The following is a 19378-nucleotide window of genomic DNA, read 5'->3' as shown; positions in this document are numbered from 1 at the left end:
CATTATTGCTATTTTATTTACCGTGGGACTCCCACTTCGACAACGGGGAATATTCAAACATGTGAATCTATGAAAGACACCCCTAATACTGGAGAACTCATATCGTCCAATATCTTTAATCAATACGGACGCTAAAATCTTTAAAAAAATTCTCACCTCCTGTCTAGCCCCAATGATCCATCTTCTAGTATCTGAACAACTACATGGTTTTGTCCCGGTTCGAGACCCAGCTGCTCACATAAACACAGCTATTGCTGCATTCGATGTCTCTGGCCACTTGAACCAGCAGATCGAGATGCTGATGTTGGACGCCGAGAAAGCCTTCAACCGAGTGGCTTGGGGGTCTTTATGGTACACAAAGTCATCTCTAGGTCTCGGTCGGAGGTTGTTGCAAACATGCGTAGCTGGCATAAGTTACTAATTAGCATTATTGGGAAGTTTAATGCAGTAAAAATGAACATCCTTCCGAAGTTATTGTACCTGTTTCGCACTATTCCATTGAGGGCACCCCTGTCTGTAAGCGGCTTGAGAGTGCTGTAGGCAGTTTGATATGGAGTTATAAGAGGGCAAGGAGAGTTCTTAGGTATATTAAGTTAACATACGAACAAGGTGGTTTCAAACTCCAAGACTTTAAAGCTTACTTACTTCTGGGCTGCTTTTGCAAGTCGGATTCAGAGCCTACTCAAGGGGCCTGGTCCGGGTAGGATTTGGTTTGCATATCAGCTGGCATTTGGCCCTAACACGGGGTTTCTAAAGTAAAAGACGAACGACCCTAATTATTACAAGTGGGTTCGGTTCAAGGTAGTCCGAGATATTGCCCGGATATGGTAAGACATATGCAAGGCCTATACACTGCCTGAATTGCATGAATATACAATTCTTTGGGAAAATCCGAGATGGTCTGGAATATTTTCCGATTCTGTGGGGAGAGGGTGGCAACGCTGTGGTATAACACAGCTTTATGATGAGCAAGGTTTTAGATCATTTGCATCACTGAAAGAAGAATTTGGGTTTCACAAAATTCGTTCTTTAGGTACTTACAAGTCAGGGATTCTTTTATTCATGGAGAGGGCTTATTAGCCCTACCCAGCTCAACTGAGGTATTATTTGCATTTTTTCAGTTTTCAGGCTGGGTCTGTTTAGGAAAAATCAATCAGACTTTTTTTGCGGCCGCTAGCGACGATGGTATACAGGTTGTAGCTAAACTGAACTGGACTTTTGAAATGAATATTACAAATGAGGAAATGTATGAATCGTTGGCTATAATAAATACTGCAGTTACCTCAGGTAACTTGAAGTTACAGCAACATCGGATTATGTTTATGTTGTTCTATACCCCAGAGGTCATCTCAAAGTGGGCCATGACCCACGCTTCTGTAAAGTCACGCTGCCCGAAGTGTCAAGGATATGCCCCTGATCTCCGTCATACGTTTGTTACATGTGCAAAGCTAAATACGTTTAGGGTTGATGTAACCCGCGAGCTGGTTCAACTATCAGGCTATGATATCCAACTAACTGAGAAAGAAATGTTATTGGGGGTAGTATCAGATCCGGGTAATCTAACGAAATCTCTAGTTTCGATTATTATAGTTTGTGCTCGATTATGTATTGCTCGGGCATGGATTCAAACACTGAGTGCAAATATTACAGAATTTTGGGGGGTTTATGAAATGGAATTGGCCTTGGCTAAAGCTAGGGCTCCACGCCCAAGGGCAAAATTTGAAAGGGTGTGGTCGAGCCTTCAGTGGGACTAGAAGATGCATTGTCTACGATATGTAATTCTATGTTACTGTCTGCAATCATCCAAACTTTTTTTAAATATTGTTAATGCATTTTTATTTCTCTCTGCTCTTCTTTTTTTGGGGTGTGTTCTGAAGATAGCTATTTGCTTTGTTATTCTGTGCTATATATGTTTACGGTATCAAACTGATGGCTAATAAAATAAATAAATAAAAGGGGTTGATAACCCTTTTGGTTTGTTGCAGCAGTACGCCACAACTTTGCGTTTGAATGTTTGAATGGTTGGTTGAGGCCCTTCGTGTTTAATGAGAGTATCTTCAATGCATGCATCATAGAGGGAGTCTAGGGTCTTGTTGGACAGTTGGTGACAGTATAATAAGGCCAAAGCCTTTAAACTGGGCAGGTGGCAAAGTGTGCATTTTAGTTCGCCCCACACGTTTTTCAGAGGCGGGTGTTGGTGGTCATATGAAGAGGTAAGTGCAGGTGTTCAGCTAAGTGTTGTCGAAAGCACTGCTCAGGTAGCCGGGAGGTGTGAGCATGTCTGACAGGGAGGAGTGGGTCAAAACAGATGAAGGAGATCGCAGAGAGATAAAGAGCGAGAGGAACAAGAACTGTGGACACAAAGTTTTAACAACATTAATGAAACCAAGCCCCGTTCACCCATCCCTGGAATGAGTATGAGAAGCTTTCCCAAACCGGTGTTCTAATTGGGGTGTTTTTGACCACATGTTGGCCTGTCCCAAAGCCCGCTTGGAAGCTACTAAGTCATGCAAGTAATCTTGATTGGTGATGGTTGAAGACACTAGTAAGGAGTCGCATCCGTCAGCGGTGACGGCCCAAGAATCATTCTGGGTTTGGAAATGTCTGGAGCCACGTATGATTCTATGGATCACTTGGGTGCCGAGGTGGGGCTTTATGATGTTGTGAGAAAAATGTAAGAGTTGCGTTAGGGGACATCTTTGGCAATCCGGTGTCAGGCCAGAAAGTGTTGTACGGTCCATCAAAAGGCCAACTATGGATCAAGTGTAGGATTGAATCCTGTCCATGTGGGATGAAGGTGGCAGAGGGTAAGAAAGGTGGGGAACAGTAAGAACTTCAGATACAAGATAGGACGTATTTGTAACGCTTAATTTCAGTTAAATACCTAACCAACAAGGGCGATGGAAATCTTGTACCGTATCCCAGAATGCCCTGTGGAAGTATACACTGTACAGTGCAAAGCAAGCAAAGAGTTGGTGGCATTGTGCACATACAAGTAGATATACATGTCAGATTTATAACTATATACATATTTGTCAATCTTGCGCTTCTTACGTGATCTGTGAGGCGAAACAATTTCAGCAACAGAATAACAATCTTCTGCTTTTGATGGACTATGTACTGTTCCATCGAAATAAAGCTTACTGATTTTTTGGGGTTTAATTAACTATCAAATCAGTTTTCAAGGTCGGGGTCTCTACTTAACATGAAGCCATAGGCTCAGATGAATTATAGGAGGCCAAAACCAGCTCAAGATCAGAGTGTTCATAATTCAGAGCCAACTGGTGCCGAAGAGTTTGCATGTGAGATCATGCCAAAGGAATTACAGGAATGTCTTTGGGAAGCATTGGTACTGGTTCAGACACTTGTTAAGAAAATCTGTCCCTAACTATACGAGCCAAATCATCAAGAAGCTGGTCTGATCTTAGGCAGGTCATTGCTGCACCTATCAAAGATTTGGTCAATTCTACAAAAGTCAAGATATCTGGAGGGTTACTTCGCACCTCCAGAAAACATTACTCATTACAAAGGATGTCTCTATTTCACTAATGACACTGGAGCTGCAAGCAAGGCACTTTTGCTAAAGTATGTTGAAAGAACACCAATTATTCAAAATAAAATTAAGTAATTTAATGTATATAATATGCAGCACAGCAACAAAGACATCAGGCCTCCAGAGCAACACAGTGAAACTGACTGCCTGGGGACTTACATTCTAAAGCAGTGTTCTATGGAACCAGAATGAAGAAGAAATCATAACAAGTGAATACAATGAGTATATTGCAAATGTAACATATATTCAATGCCAACAGCTTTCAAGCTCAATACCGCAAAATAAAAAAATATAGAAAACACATACCAGGTAACGTGTAATATGGTGCAATATTGCAGACTCTGTGTTCTGGTAATATTCGGAATCCACTAGCCGTTTGACTACCTGGTTAATGTCACCAGAACCCTTTACTATTGATGGCGTACTCATTATGTACCCTATTTCATATACATATAGAGTGAAAGAGTGCACTATCTTCCTGCATTCTAATTAAAGCCTTCGCTCCTAAATCATCTACAATAGAGGTACAGTAAAATGTGTTGTAAAAGTGATACTGTACATGTTTTCCTATTTAAAGTGTAATAAACGGATTACATTAATGTGTCTCAGTCCGTATTGATTCATTTATACCAGATGAAAACTGCAAATAATCCAATTTTCTTCGAAAAATAGGGGAAGGCTTAGGCAACAAACATTGCAATCTAATCTGTTTTATTACAGCGTGGACATGAGCGTGAATTATGTAACAGTGTACATAGTGCGTGGTGAAACTGAAAATAGGTGTTATGGGTGAAGGGTAAAACCAACAGTTTCATATATTTCTGCCTAACAGTTACAGACATGGAATTCTACGTTAAAATACTGAACCAAGCTTACAGTGTTTTAAACATTCATGAAACTCGGGGTGGTCCAAAGCAGTGTCCAGATTGTCAACCTGAAAATGTATGACTAAATCCGGGAAAAAACACTCAATTGTTTTTGTTTTTTTACTCTAATTAAGCGTTGTTTCCAATTTCAAAATTATACCTTCAGTTTTGTTGTACAATACGTGTGGTGTCGATTACACCAAGCAAACACTTGCCAAATGAAGTACACATGGGCCTGAGTGACACTCACCCATCAGTAGAATAGTCTGTACACCTTTGTAGACAGAAGGCAAGTTACCAGTAACTATAAATTCCCAATTAGGGACGTATGCAGGTAACCGATCTTATTATTTAACAGATTTCCAGACTGGGACTCTCCTGTAATAGTTAACAAATGTTTACCACATTTATTTATTCAAATACAATATATCACTAACTAGCATCAACAACGCCACTGCTTTCTAACAGTTTATATCGCTTGATTTCCTAGTCGAGCTCAGTGGCTGATCCGATGTTTGAAAATACCTATTCTCATCCTTACAACCAGCCAGAAGACAACCAGGTTTAATCTACACTGACCATGGAGGAAAGTAGCAGTGAGACAGACACAATAGACTGTACGACTGTTCATTTTCTTAGACATCTGCCATATTCAGATAACCACTGCTTTAATTTAGTACCGTAAAAGTTCAAAATCCGAGTAGGGCACCCTTAAAACCCAACCACCTGAGGTATTCAATAACTGCGCTGTCACGTGTGCCATCAGCCCTCAAATGAATGCCTAGACAGGTGCACTGCAAACAAACCCACACCCACCTAGAAAAGGCAGTCTGCAATGTCAAATGTGCCTAAAAGTACGCTATGTTTAAGCTTTTTAACAGTTTTGGTCAAAAGTACACATCGATTGTTCACATATTGATCAGACTCGGTTGAAGACCTAAAATGCTCTTTTAGCACTCTACGGCCACAGAATACTATCTACAAAACCGGAAAAAGTGTATTTTACGTAAAGCAAATAAATCATTTCAAGTAGATAAAGAGTTTTTGTTCACGACCTTGTATTAAAAAAACAAAAACAGCAGTGGAGTATCAACTGAAAAGTTTGGACTGCAGATCTTTCCATCAGAAATCAACACCAAATATAAGCAAAGGTCTAGGTTTGTAACATAAATTGCTTCTTTGTCTCCAGCACTAAGACTGAAACAACCAAATACAAATTATAGGAGAAAGCAAATTTGAGAAGCAAAGAACTTTAAAACATTTGAAAAAAACTCCCACAGACCATCAGTAAATAAACATATCGAAATTCATTTCTCTGAGTCTACACTGTAAGAGGTACAGTATTCGTGTTATGATCCAATCAAGCAAGACATCACAAAAAACATGTTTAGTTTATAAAATCAATTCACGTTCCTTGGGACATTGGGTTTAGAAGAGACACCACAATTCACAGATATGTAGCATCTTTGGGTCATACTCGCAAAAAAAATTATACTCCTGAGGTAGGCACGATAATAACAGGTTTGCAAGATATTTAGTTCCGCAAAGGCGTACCTAAAAGACAACACATTGTTGTGGAAGACGATCTTATTTTCAACCCACAATGCATAAGTGGTACAGGGCACATCCGCCAACCCTATGTAGTGCACAAGGCACAAGTTTATAAAAACTTAACTCACATTATTTACAAAACAGCACCTCTATACAGTACATTTGCATGGAAAACAAAGGTAAGACTGCGAAATAGCATTCATTGAATTACGTCCAGCTCTAAAGTCCACAGCCAGATAACATTCTTTTGAGTGTGGAAGGGATGCAGGGCAGACTAGGGCTAGTGGACCTCAACCGTGGTGGCTGAAGTAGGTTATCATTGGTGTTCTGTGGCCAGCCCAAGCACAGTTCTGGAAACTGGGCCAAGATACAACAATTTCTGCACATACCTCTCAGGGTAGAGAGGGCGAGCAGTAATCCGCTTCTCAGCAAGGGACAGTGGAGGGCACGACCTCTGAACTCAACAAACCAAACACAAAATAACTTTATATTGAGCGGAGTGCCTGCCCTTAAAAAAAAAAAACTAACTCATTTTAAATACTACACAATTAGATGGGGAATACAGGGTGATACTCCCTAATCATAATTCCCTTGTGGACGCTGCACCACTCCCTCCTCGTGCGCTCTTCCCCTATGCAAACATATTTAAGATAGCCCCTATCCCCCACCCCAGTCGCCAATCCTGATTATAGATCACTGTGTTTTATGGGTTGTTTTATTTTTTAAGTGGAAACAGAAAAACTCACGTTTCAAACAAGTGGGATTGTAGCAAAATAAATTGGGGGGAAAATGAAGGTGATGTGTCAAAATGGACTTCGTAGGTTACCATTCCACACCCTAGCCTTATTAGAAAGAAAACGACGGAGGAAGAGAGAAGAGGTAGCAAGAAAAAAGCTAGAGATACAAAGGGGAAAGCAAGAGTAACTGATAGGACAGCCTGGGTAAAATAATTTTGTCAAAGAAATCTGGGAGTAAATAAATACAATGCATGCTGCGTAAGAGGTTATGATGAGATGAACTTTACAAACTGAAACTGTAAGCAGGACTAAATACCGGGTCTGTGAAAGTTCAGGTGCCAGTTTCTCAATGAAAAGTTGACTATTCATCAGTTTACTCAATCGCCACACTTTCATCAAAAACTATATTTTCATGTTCATCAATGTCGAATTTCGTGTGGAAAGGCAACTTTAAAGTAATACATAAACCATTAAATACAGGTTAAAACTAGAGCTTACCTTTTGAAGACTGGAGGAGTTAAGTTGGGTTTTGTCGATAATTTTCACAGCAACCTTTGAGAAAATAAACAGAAACCAGATTAATTTTCATCCAGTAATCCGGCAAGGAAGATCATAAAGGAATTGGGTATAACATGAACAGATAATACAGATGTGCACACACTGTCTATTTTTTTTGTTTTTATCCCAGAAGGAACACCCCAAAACTACCACTCAATATTAACAGTCAATTGTATAATAAAACCAAAATACAGACAATATATGAAACAATACACACTTGTTTTCGTGAATTGCACCTTATTCTGATCAGATCAGCGCAAGATATCACTTCAAACAAAAAACAAAGTGAGTTAAAACCAGCAGTGCAATGCAACAGAACGCCTCAGTCCAATAAGAAAACTAGTTACTTACCTGTAATTTAAATTATCCAGTATTAGTATCTGTCATAGATTCCCATGTGTGAATCATCCCCACCCCAGGACAAGTGACAAGAGTAATATAACAGCAATAAGGGAAGCCTCTCCAGGGAGGAGGGTGGGTCACATGTCAATCTATGAAGGATGCTAATCCTGGATAACTGGAGTTACAGGTAAATAACTCTTATTCTTATCCAGTATTTGATCTTTCATAGAATCAAATGCCTGAATCAGAATAGATAGCAGCTAAAAAGCCAAGTGGATCGTTAATAAATATATAAATATGTTTCCTAACAGCCCGCCTCCTTTGTGTTTGCAGTGCCAGTGAACAAGAGCAAGGTTATGCTCGAAGCGCGTATGGCTGCATCAGGAGAGCGAGCGGCATCCTGTGATTCCTGCTGCCAGCGGCTGCCTGTGCGTTACCCCTTCGTATGTAGCACCTTCAATGGGGCAACCTGTGTGTGGATTCAAAGGCGGCTAGTCCGGTCGCGAAGGTGCTCTGCTGCTTTGTTTAGCGGCTCCCGAGTGCTGGTGATTACAAGCACTCCTGAGAACGAAGGGGGCCTGAGCCGCTGGTTGATATTTCCGGCTTTCTACAGAGGTGCGAGTGATGCTATCAGATAACAAACATCAACTTTTCACAAGCACGGAGGAAGCGGTGTCAACTTGGCTTTTATAAAGGATCTGCAAGGTCATTTGGCTTGAACAAGGACTATCACAACCATAATGCCTCAGCCCGCAGGGGCGTGACCTATCGTCAATAAATATGTTTCCTAACAGCCCGCCTCCTTTGTGTTTGCAGTGCCAGTGAACAAGAGCAAGGTTATGCTCGAGACGTGTATGGCTGCATCAGGAGAGCGAGCGGCATCCTGCGATTCCTTTTGCCAGCGGCTGCCTGTGCGTTACCCTTTCGTATGTAGCACCTTCAATGGGGCAACCTGTGTGTGGATATATGTAGGGACCAAGGCGGCTGGGTCCGTCGAAACGCGTCTACGATATGGAATAAAGAATAATCTTTGATACTTATCTCATGGTGTCGGTGCCTACTTTATATGCATTGGAGGAGGATTGAAGGAATATATATATATATATATATATATATATATATATATATATATATATATATATATATATATATATATATATATTTTTGCAATACAAATCGCTCAAGAGCAGCGAGAGGGCACACCACGGCACTTGTCATTTCCAGCCTCGCTGCAGCTCGTCCTTTGTTCCCCAAAATATATGGATCTGCCTCTGCCGACGCGTTTCGAGGCTAAGTACGCCTCTTCATCATGGGCTAGCAGCAAAAAGAACGCTGATCACGCACCTCCTTTACAACTTGCCATTTTATTCACAGTAACTCCCACAGTGGGTGTGGCACAATTCATTAGCACAGAAGTGTTTGTGGGAAATGTAGTCCCCTTTGGAGGTGCCTCTTTTTTCCTGTAGTAGGTTCAGCGTAATTTCACCAGTGTCTCAGGCTATATATATATATCCTCCACCAAGAAAATATACGCCGCACTCTCCCAGATTGTTAGAGATCAATAAAGATTTATTCAGGCTCCTTCATCACCGACGCGTATCGACCAGCAGGTCTTGATCACGGTGCTTAGTGCTTAGTCCCTTTACCGTTTCACCTATTTGTACCACAAACCCATTCAGCACATTATGATGCATTTTGGGAAAGGTCTTTTCATTCACAATTTGCATACATATGCATGCAACAAAATTTCACTGTGTTCTATTTGACAAACAATTGATATGGTTTCATTATAACAATTGGTCCATCCTTTTCACATGTTACGTATTTTATAATGTCTAATACATCACCAGGGGTTTGTGCGCTTACAGGACTATCCTGTATTTAGGCCATTAAGTCTTAGTGACTGCGCAAGCTGTTCAATTCTTGGCTCAGTGTCCACTGTTTGAACATGAATTGGCCTCTGGTACGATTTGCCTTGTGCTTGCAACACTTCCGGTCTCATCACGGGGCTCAGTGCCCTTATGAGCTAGTATACCCACATATGTTTTGATGGTCAATTGTCATTATGCTTGTTCGCAGTTTTATATCATCTTGTTTCTCCTGTTCCTATCTCAATTACTTCTCTTTGCTCTTTCCATTGATATATTTATGTTCATTTCATCCTTATTCTTGCTTTTTCTGATTAACAGAATGTGTATTTACAGGTGTATGTGCAGTTCTTCGTTCCATTTCAACCCTATCAGGATTTTGGTCTTAAATCTGATAATCAACCTTGATTCCAGACGTCTGAGCTTTAAGATTCTATTTCCTCCTCTTTCATTGGTAGGTATAGTTGCTAAGCCACTGTAGGTCATGTCCTGCCATGTCTTTTTCTCATGTGTTATCATATGTTTGGCTATGGCATATGTCAAATCCTTGTTTTGGATAGCCCGTATGTGTTCAAGGATACGTTTGTTCAATGGACAGATCGTACTTCCAATGTAGCGTTTGCCACAATGGCATTCCAGCAAATACACCACACGAGTAGTTTTGCATGTTATAGTATCTTTGATGTTAAATATTTTGGCTTGTGGGTTCTTGATTGTCTTCATAGTTTTCCCAATTTTGAAGGCTTTGCATTGACTGCATTTCTTGAATCCTTTTTGCATGCATGTAGCCACATGTGCTCGGTTGTTTGGTTTCAAAGTGGCTTCTGACTAATTTGTCAGATAACGATGACGCCTTTCTATAGGTTATTTGTGGATGATTGCCCAGTTAACTTCCAATATCTGGATCTTTAATTAAGATGTTCAAATTTTTTAGGGTTTTACAGATTTAAACACTCTTTGCTGTATGTTAACACCATTCTTATTGGTTCTTTTGGTTGTCTCTCCCTGTTTGTGTCTTTTTTGTTTATCAACACTTCAGCTCTAGTCAAGCATCTTGCTTTCAACTCTCCGCGTTTCACATCATTGCACTGATAACCTCTTTGCAGGAACAGTTTTTCGGTCTGCTTGAATTTCTGATTCATCTCTTTGGTAGTTGAACAAATTCTTTTCATTCGGATGAATTCACGCTAAGGTATATTTCTCTTGAATGTTTCTGGATGGAAACTTTTTCCATGTAACACGCTATTCATTGCAGTGCTCTTCCTATGCACAATTTCCATTTGATCTTCTTTCACATATAGTTTTGTATCCAGAAATACATTTTCATGCGCACTGATGGTATAAGTGAATTTCAGACCAACATCATAGTTGGTCAGAACTCCTTCTCAGTCCCATTCCAGAGTAGAAAGAGGTCATCTATAAAACGTAGCCAAAGTACCACCTTGGCTACGTGATTGTCATTTTCCTCTCTCCAAGCTATGGTCTTTTCCCACCAACCCATAACTAGATTGGCGTAGCTTGGAGAGAAAGAAACGCCCATGGCAAGACCACAGCATTGGGAGTAAAAGTTCTTGTTAATTAGGAATATATTGTTTAAGCATAGTTCTATCATTTCTGTAACCATCTGACAATGTTGGAGTCATTCTATGGGCTTTTGTTTTAGAAAATATTTAATCGCTTTTAACCCTATGTCATGGTTGAGGGACGTATAAAGAGACACTGCGTCGATGGTTACCAGCAGATAGTCCTTACTCCATCCTGTGTTCATAAGTATTCTTAGGAAATCCCCATTGTCCTTAAGTACGATGTTTGTGTAGGTACTAATGGGGTAACAAGTAATCCACGTAAGTAGAGATGTTTTCATAGAGTGCCCCCACAGCTGGTGATAATGGGTCTCCCTGGAGGTTTTATTAGCATTTTGTGTACCTTCGTAAGGAAGTAGATGGTCCGTATGATTGGATCGTTATTACTCAAAAATTGCACTTCCTGGCCTTATCCTGACAGTTTTTTAGTTTCATATTTAGATCCATGATTAAGTCATTGATGGGATTTTTCTTGAGCTTCTCATAGTTATTGTCATTCAGTTGACGCAACGCTTCCATGACATAATCTTCTTTATCCATAATAACTATGTTCCCTCCTTTGTTGGCTGGTTTTATCTCTATTGAACTGTTAATGAGGGAATATATATATATAACATTTTATTTACCATGAGACTCCCACCTCGACGGCGGGGAGGATTCAAGCATGTTTCATCCTACATAAAAGTACATATAACACTTAACTCTTGACACAATTATGTGTGCAACAGTGCTCCAAACCACACAACAGGCTAAGCATTGCCCTTCAACAGCACATCCAAATCAAACACTCCCCAACTTGGTGGTATTGTAAGCAGTCCTTGGAGTTTTGACTTGAGATGTGGGTAAATAGACTAGTGTCTTTTTGGTTAGCTTAACGCAAGGGGATGATTCTCCATTACAGAGCTACTAGGGTTAAATGCGAGCGGTCTTGGGCAGTAGCACAGTCCAGTAAAAGACAGCCTCTAGGCAGGTTGGTAGCAATTCATCATCTAGGCAGCCAAGCACGGAGGCACTCGCATGCGACTCGTGGCTGCCCATGCTGAACCTTAACTCTCTTGGTACATGCAACTTTTTGTACATTCTCTCCGAAGCCATACTAAAGACCAGAGACACCTTGCTCTACAGGGCAGCTTGCATTGCTCAAGCACAGGTGCGTGAGCAACCCTGCCCAGGAGGTTGGTCCGGCATGTCGTATTTCCCTACCTAGAATGCTTCACAGTCAATAGGAGAGCAACTAAGGTCACAATGTTTACTTGTTTAATTTTTCTTATGGCCTTGAATCGAATCAAATGGCAGATGCGGAATCTATACTTTTTGGGAAGGAAAAGTTTGCATTGCTTCAATCAGTGCTCTTCCAGCACTGAAAAATACTACATTTAGCTTATCTTCATGTATAGAACACACGTGTATCACACCAACAGTGCTCACTGTAAACAACACCTGGCCCAATGATGTGCAAGAACAGCTCTAAGCTTTACAGTTATTTGGGCGTTGCACATGGGCAGCACATCCATATCAATTATATTCTTACTCAGTAAACACATCACCACACAAGCCTGGTAACCACTAGCCCCATTATGTAGATGGAACAGTTCCAAGCGACAGTTGACAAAGTGTTTGCCACTTCTACGGCACATCCAGATCAAGCTGGTACACGCACAACATGACTAAGCAATAAAGTTGACTAAACGTTTATCATGGTTGCAGCCCATCCATTTAAATTTTCCTGCTGTATCATCTACACTCAAACAACCCCTCAGTCTTCAAGTAAACTTACTCTAACCACATACAAATAAGAAATCATCAAGGTGACAAAATAAGCAAACTAGTTGCAAAAAAATAGCCACCCAAATCAAAGCATTCGACAACAATGCATGTCTGCATAACGAAAGAAACAGCAATGTTATTTGTCCCATATATTCACAGTCAATGATCCAAACAGGATATAGGTGGCAACTATTCAATATATTCTACCTAAAAAAAAAAAATAGTTTAGCCAACTTCAACCTTGATAGGCAAAATCTAATAACTCACCGCTATAAAATAATAAACAGCGTAATACAGCAACAGACCACTGCCTATGGTCAGAGAGAACACCAGAACTATAACAAGCATTGGCAGAGTCAATAGGTCTCGCCTTTGGGACCTTATAAGTGTTTAGCAATGCCGTGCATTATTCCCGACTGGCACGCCCCCACACTGCGAGCCTTAAATAATATAGCGCCACATACCTCGAAAGAGCACCAAGAAGTATGCTTTTTGCCTCCCTCTGCTCCAATTATAAAACTGCCAACATCAGAGGACTCAGGATGCAAAACAAGTAACTATGAAATGTACGTAGAAAGAAAAGTGTGTGTTCCGCAGAGAAGCGCCTAGAAGTAAGTCGAGAGGCATCCAAGTGCCCTATGGCATTCTGTATGGACTGCTGTGGTAGTACTGTATAAAGTATACAAATTGTTCTGTGGGGTGTGTACTATTTCTTTACGTTGTACTGAATCCTAGACAATATATACATTTCAAAGCGTTTTCATCAAAGAAGAAAGAATATATACATTTTGAAGTAAATTCATCTAGGAGAAAAGAATGTAAATCCAAACAATCTGGGGTAAAACATACTTTTATAAATTCTTTTCATTTTTAATTACCCTGATTTCAAATATAAAAAGGCTGTACAAAATACACAATGGCGCATCAAATGTGAAGAAAAGGTGACATTCAGTGCTCAGTGATATTTGTGAAGGTGTCAAAATATACAGTGGTGTTTAGAAGGGGGGACAGGGAGGGGAAAATTGGCCAGTAGTATAAGGTTTTCAGGAACTTCTGAGGACCACATCCGCTGGTCTTCTCACAGAGTCCTTGGTGCTGGTCCAAGTATTGGAGTGTCGACGTTTCAACCCTGGGTAAGCCCTCTTAAAGGGTCAGAGCGGGTCATCATTAGGACTGGGAAGGGTGTGGGGGGGCCGACAGCCTGTTGAATAAAACAAGCTAAGTTCAGGTTCGGATTTACATTGGCAAACATTGTCAGAAACAATATATTTAGCACTGAAGGCGGTGGTAACTCACCTCGACGGGTGCCCAGTTAGGCGCACCCAGATGGGGTTAAGGCAGAGCCACTGGTTGGTCTGTAGCTGGTACGGAGTATTGACTCCCTTGTGTGTTATATCTAATGAAAAGAAAGAGCGTAGCGATTACTAACCCGTTTGGACCGCTCATGTTGTCAAGGAGTTGATCAGGGTGGGGTGCCAACTCACCTTTAAATCATGGAAGTTGCTCGATTGGTGCGAGCAATTCATTTGCGAGGATGCTCATCAAAGATGCAATGCACTCGCATGTAACAGTTTCGGGCAATTCAAGGCCCAGAGGTGCTCTGGAATGGAAAGTGCCGATTAATTACAGCTATCCGGCTGTGTGGAGCGGTTAATGGCGGGTTGAATGGACTGACCCGCTCCGACGGCTCACCTTTAGGAACTTGTATTAAATCCAAGTATCGATCAGGAGCTGGGATTTGTTTCTTGCTCCGTCCGCGCTCGCTGAGGTAGTATCAGCGGCTGCCTAATCAGACTTGTATAAGCCGGTTTCGGAGGCGTGAGGACGTTTCGCTGGAAAGGACGCGCTGTCTGGTTGCTAGGCAACCACCTTCACGTAGATTGAAGTTATCGGGCCGATCACCATTTGCGCCTTTGTTCTGACAATTCGTATTAAAGGGTGGTGATCGTGCATCTTGGGATAACAATTATGGTGGGGGAAGGTGGGTAACCTGAATATTTAACAAGCATTTAAATGCAATGGTTTCGCCTTTGGAATAGTTAGAGCTATTGGCATTGTAAATGACAAAATTTGTATTTATGTGTTGGTTTTGAAAACAAATAAATAAATGGCATTGTCATTTACATTGCCATTAGCTTAATCTCTCGCAAATGTGAGACCTATTGTACCCTACGGACGAGCTATTACATGGACACTAGACACCACTGCCCACTATTAAGCGTTTTCCACCCACGTCTTCCGCCCTACCTGTTGCCTCCACTCCACTTCAGTGTTGGCTCCTGCCCCACCCTGCCTCCTGCAAGATCCATCCTAGAGCATGAGGCTCCTCTGCTGAAGCTTTGTATGGAGGTCAAGGGTCGAGGCTTGCTCCAAAGACAGGCACAGACAGCCATGCACAAACACATACAGCGGCACGCTGGTAAACCCGGCGCAGACATGGCTGCTCCCTCGGACTCACGCTGTGAATGAAAGCCAAGGGGTGGTTTGGCATCTCGAGGCGGAGCTTCTGGGCACTTATGATCTCCGTGTATTTCCTGTAAGTAAATGGCACGCACGCACTTACACACACACATCCATCCGTTTCTGCATACACACACACCATGATGTAAGCAGAAACGAAGGAACCCCACCCCTTCCTTAACTGGGCCTCTCCACAGATTGCAAATTTCAATATTCCCTTTCCTCCACTATTTCCACATGTCAAAACTCCTAGGTTTTTCCCCTTTCCTCGTAAACATAATTATTTAGTGGTGTATTGGCCAAAGTCTCTATTTTCATTTGATATACGTTTACTGTGGTACAGGTACAAGAAAGAAGGCAGGCCTCTCTCCAAGCGAACCAATACTCTTAAGTAGCAGTCAGAAATCTGCTATAAATAGTAATTCTTCTGCAGCAGCAAGTTTGCTTTCCTCACTTAGCTAACTGCATAAAAATCACACAGTGTATTAACAGTTCCATCAACTCTGACTCCAGCTCCCAACCTTGCCAACACACCGAACAGGCTCTTCCAAATTGCGCACGCACACCTTTTAGCACGCACTCACTCATACAAGCATATATGCATGAACACACACACACAGATAGACATTCACACAGGCATAGACATGCACTCCAGTCCTGCCAGAGACAAATGCACAACATTTGGAGGCTGAGAAACAAAACGTACCTGCTCCGTAATCTGACAGGTAGGTCAGTCCCACGGTTCTGGACAACAAACAAGCTTTCACCGAATCAGAAGCCGGAACAGAGTGTGAGCTACACCTTATTTCCCTGTTCCGATTTCTGATAGGATAAGACTACTCACACACCTCAGCAGCAAGCGCTTCCAGTGCCTAGCTTGCCGGACGGCCAAGCCCTCACCCACCTTATAAACTTCTCCATTGCTTGTGACATCCTTTCTCGCGTTCACCACTTTCGGACCCTCACACCCCCTCAACACGCACACCGAAGCACCTATCACCACACGGCATCTCCAATCCCTCCCCCCCTTCTTTTAAAGCTCACGTCGAGTAGCCCCCCCTCCCACCTGTCCTTTAAACCCACTGCTGTGCCCTCCAAGTTCCCTCACTTCTGTCATACGCCGCTCCTATCACCCCGTGTCGCAGCGACTAGGAATCCTGCCACCTCTGTTACCCTCACACATCAACGCTCCCATAGGTCTGCGTCTGAGCCAGCTAGCCTCGTTCTACCTCTACTAACCCTCATCAAATCTATTATGTGTATCATCACTCCCAAGTAACAATGATTTAGGGATAGGGGCAAAGTTGAGTGCATCACGGTTGCGTTAGGGTACTTGCTTTATGATGATGGAAAAAATGGCCTATAATAAACACGTGGCAATGGCACCAGCTGTATTATCAAGCGGAGGAATGTTGGAATATGCGTGGCTTGCTTCAGTCGCACATTGGTATTCCGCTCAGTGTTTCCTTTGCAATGTCAATATAAATACACTTACATATAAAATAATAATAACTTCTAAATGCCTAACACAACCACTAATCGTCGTTTCACCTGGTCTACCCCTCACACCAACTCACCCACCCCCATACTACCTCTGGTCATTCACATACCATTAACACCCCTTGGAATAATAAACCACAACTTCTAGCAGCCTACGTTATTGCCCCTTTTCTGCTCCTTATACCGGCTCTTTCAACATTCGTCCCACTGAGTCTTAAAACGTATCACCCTTTTCTCCCAACCTTCAAAGCCATCTTCAAACACTTCCAGCCTCCACGCCATCTCTTCCCAATCTTGGGCGGACACTTTCCCGCGCCTAGAGGCTGTCATGTACACGGCACAATTAAATACACGATTGCCCTCGCTTACCTACCATCTCCCTCGCCTTCCTAACCACCAAACAAAACTAGGCGAGTTGTATAGTCACTAAGTTTGGGGACAGAGCTTCGGAATTCCCAACTATCTCTCTGGCATGGAATGTGAAAGTACATTACAGACAAGCAGGGCACATGAGAGGGGCTTTAGGGGCACTAGAAAGGGAGAGCAGTACTGATGGGTGCGGGTACCAGGAGAGAATAAAACACAATATATGGTAAAATAATCAACGCGGCTGAGGACTTTGAAAACACGGAGAGGGTCGCAGCGGCTAGGGGTGCGTTCCCGTCTGTGGGGATGTAAACATTCCTTGTGAAATCGGACACCCTGCCCACGATACCTACTAAAAGCACCTGGCTGTGCCAAACTAATTACTAAAACATATATTTATTAGGGAGGGGGCTGTAGGACGCCACCCCCCTTGCCCCCCCCCCCCCACTCAGGAAGCTACGCCTTTCAACAAAATGGGAAGTACAATACTATCTGCACCTTAGGGCTGTTTAAGGCTTATCTCCGAGTGGGCGAGGCCTTCCGAGTTGCTGTGCCCCACTGAACCCTTAAGTTTTCGGGCGGTGGAAAACAGCAGGGGCGCAGGACGCCTGGATACCTTTGCTCCCACCAGAAGTGAACGGAGGCTGCACTCGGCTGCGCGCTGCCTTGGCGGTATTCTAACCAAGGAAGGAACGGGTGGGGACTGGTTGGAGGGGGTCGTCGTTACTTAAAGCCCATAAGATTTACCTTAACCCCCTCGAAAGCCCAATGTTCTGAGGAGTTTGACGCAAATAAAGAAAAGCTAGCGCTCACCTTATACTTTTCGGTCGCTTTCGCTTTCTTTCCTCCGGGTTCCTTTTTTCGGGCTCTTTAATGTTGCTATTTAATCCATTAAGTGCTCCCCCACGCCCCGGTAGAGTGAGGGAAAGAGAACGGAAACCCCCGGGCCCTCGCTTACCTCAAGAGCAGGCACACGGACAGCGGATGGGGGGCGGGCAGGCACACGGACAGCGGGAGGGGGGCGGGCAGGCACACGGACAGCGGGAGGGGGGCGGGCAGGCACACGGACAGCGGGAGGGGGGCGGGCAGGCACATGGACAGCGGGAGGGGGCGGGCAAGCACACGGACAGCTGGAGGGGGGCGGGCAAGCACACGGACAGCTGGAGGGGGCGGGCAAGCACACGGACAGCGGGAGGGGGGCGGGCAAGCACACGGACAGCGGGAGGGGGCGGGCAGGCACACGGACAGCGGGAGGGGGCAGGCAAGCACACGGACAGCGGGAGGGCACACGGACAGCGGGAGGGGGGCGGGCAGGCACACGGACAGCGTGGGGGGGGCAAGCACACGGACAGCGTGAGGGGGCGGGCAGGCAACAGCCAGCGGGACAGGGAACAAGACGAACAATGAACACAAACATCGGGGGGAAAAATAAAAAAAGTACACGCCCACAGTGGCCACGTCTTCATGACATTGCGGAGAGGGAAAGAATCGGCGGAACGCCCACGAGTCACCTCGCAGAATGACGGACGCCTCTGTTTCCCAATGGCTAGCGTCCATTTATGGAGCAAGCCAATGGGAAACAGAGGCGGAACGAACATTCATACTGGTAAACAAAAGATTTCGCCTGCGCAAACCGCTGCTTGCGCAGCTTTTCGCCAGGCGAAACCTAAAAACGTATTAACAAAGTATACACAGTGAAATAAACATGTAAAGGTTGCGCATTAAACCTTCCGTTTGAAAAGCATTTAAGATATTTATGCGTACATTGTATTAGCCGTGAGCTTTAACATTATTAATTTATATATGGTCAATGAGGAATTACTTCATGCGTATGTCGCGACATTCTCATGTTATGTAGCATGCATGCAGCATGTTTTGGCGATTCAAATTACACAAATGTTATGCTTGAACGACCATGAACCCAAAAGGATCATATCTGGCCACTTTAGAAATAGTGTCACAGTTAGCTGAGCACACAAACATTATCACGTGGTTTGTACAGTTCATAATTAATGCAAACTATATGCTCAGTCGGCCGTGCGACTGGTGATCATATTTGGTCACTTACAAAGTAATGTCTGCACAAACAGTATCAGCGTTTACATAGACCGTTAAGGCAATTCATTTTTACAGTTTAAGATGTGTGCCTGTTATACGCCTGCTGTGAGGCTAGGACATGGCTGGATCACCGCATCGAGATATTCTCACGTTGTTTGTACACTTCAAG

The 19378-nt window shown here is 43.1% G+C and overlaps 1 protein-coding gene across 18 annotated transcripts in view; it reads right to left on the bottom strand.

Annotated features, from left to right (window-relative positions):
* Positions 1-19378, bottom strand: part of MARK2 (microtubule affinity regulating kinase 2) — a 668807-nt gene that overhangs the window by 395608 nt on the left and 253821 nt on the right. For all 18 annotated transcript variants that reach the window (XM_078660523.1, XM_078660536.1, XM_078660526.1 and 15 more), the window contains one exon: positions 7206-7259. In XM_078660523.1, the coding sequence (XP_078516649.1) occupies positions 7206-7259 (54 nt within the window). The remainder of the gene's footprint in view (positions 1-7205; positions 7260-19378) is intronic.

The sequence above is a fragment of the Lissotriton helveticus genome, chromosome 9, assembly GCF_964261635.1.
Source record: "Lissotriton helveticus chromosome 9, aLisHel1.1, whole genome shotgun sequence".
In the NCBI taxonomy this organism is placed as follows: domain Eukaryota; kingdom Metazoa; phylum Chordata; class Amphibia; order Caudata; family Salamandridae; genus Lissotriton; species Lissotriton helveticus.
Note: the sequence above shows the minus strand (reverse complement) of the source record. Positions and strands in the feature narration are given on the sequence as shown.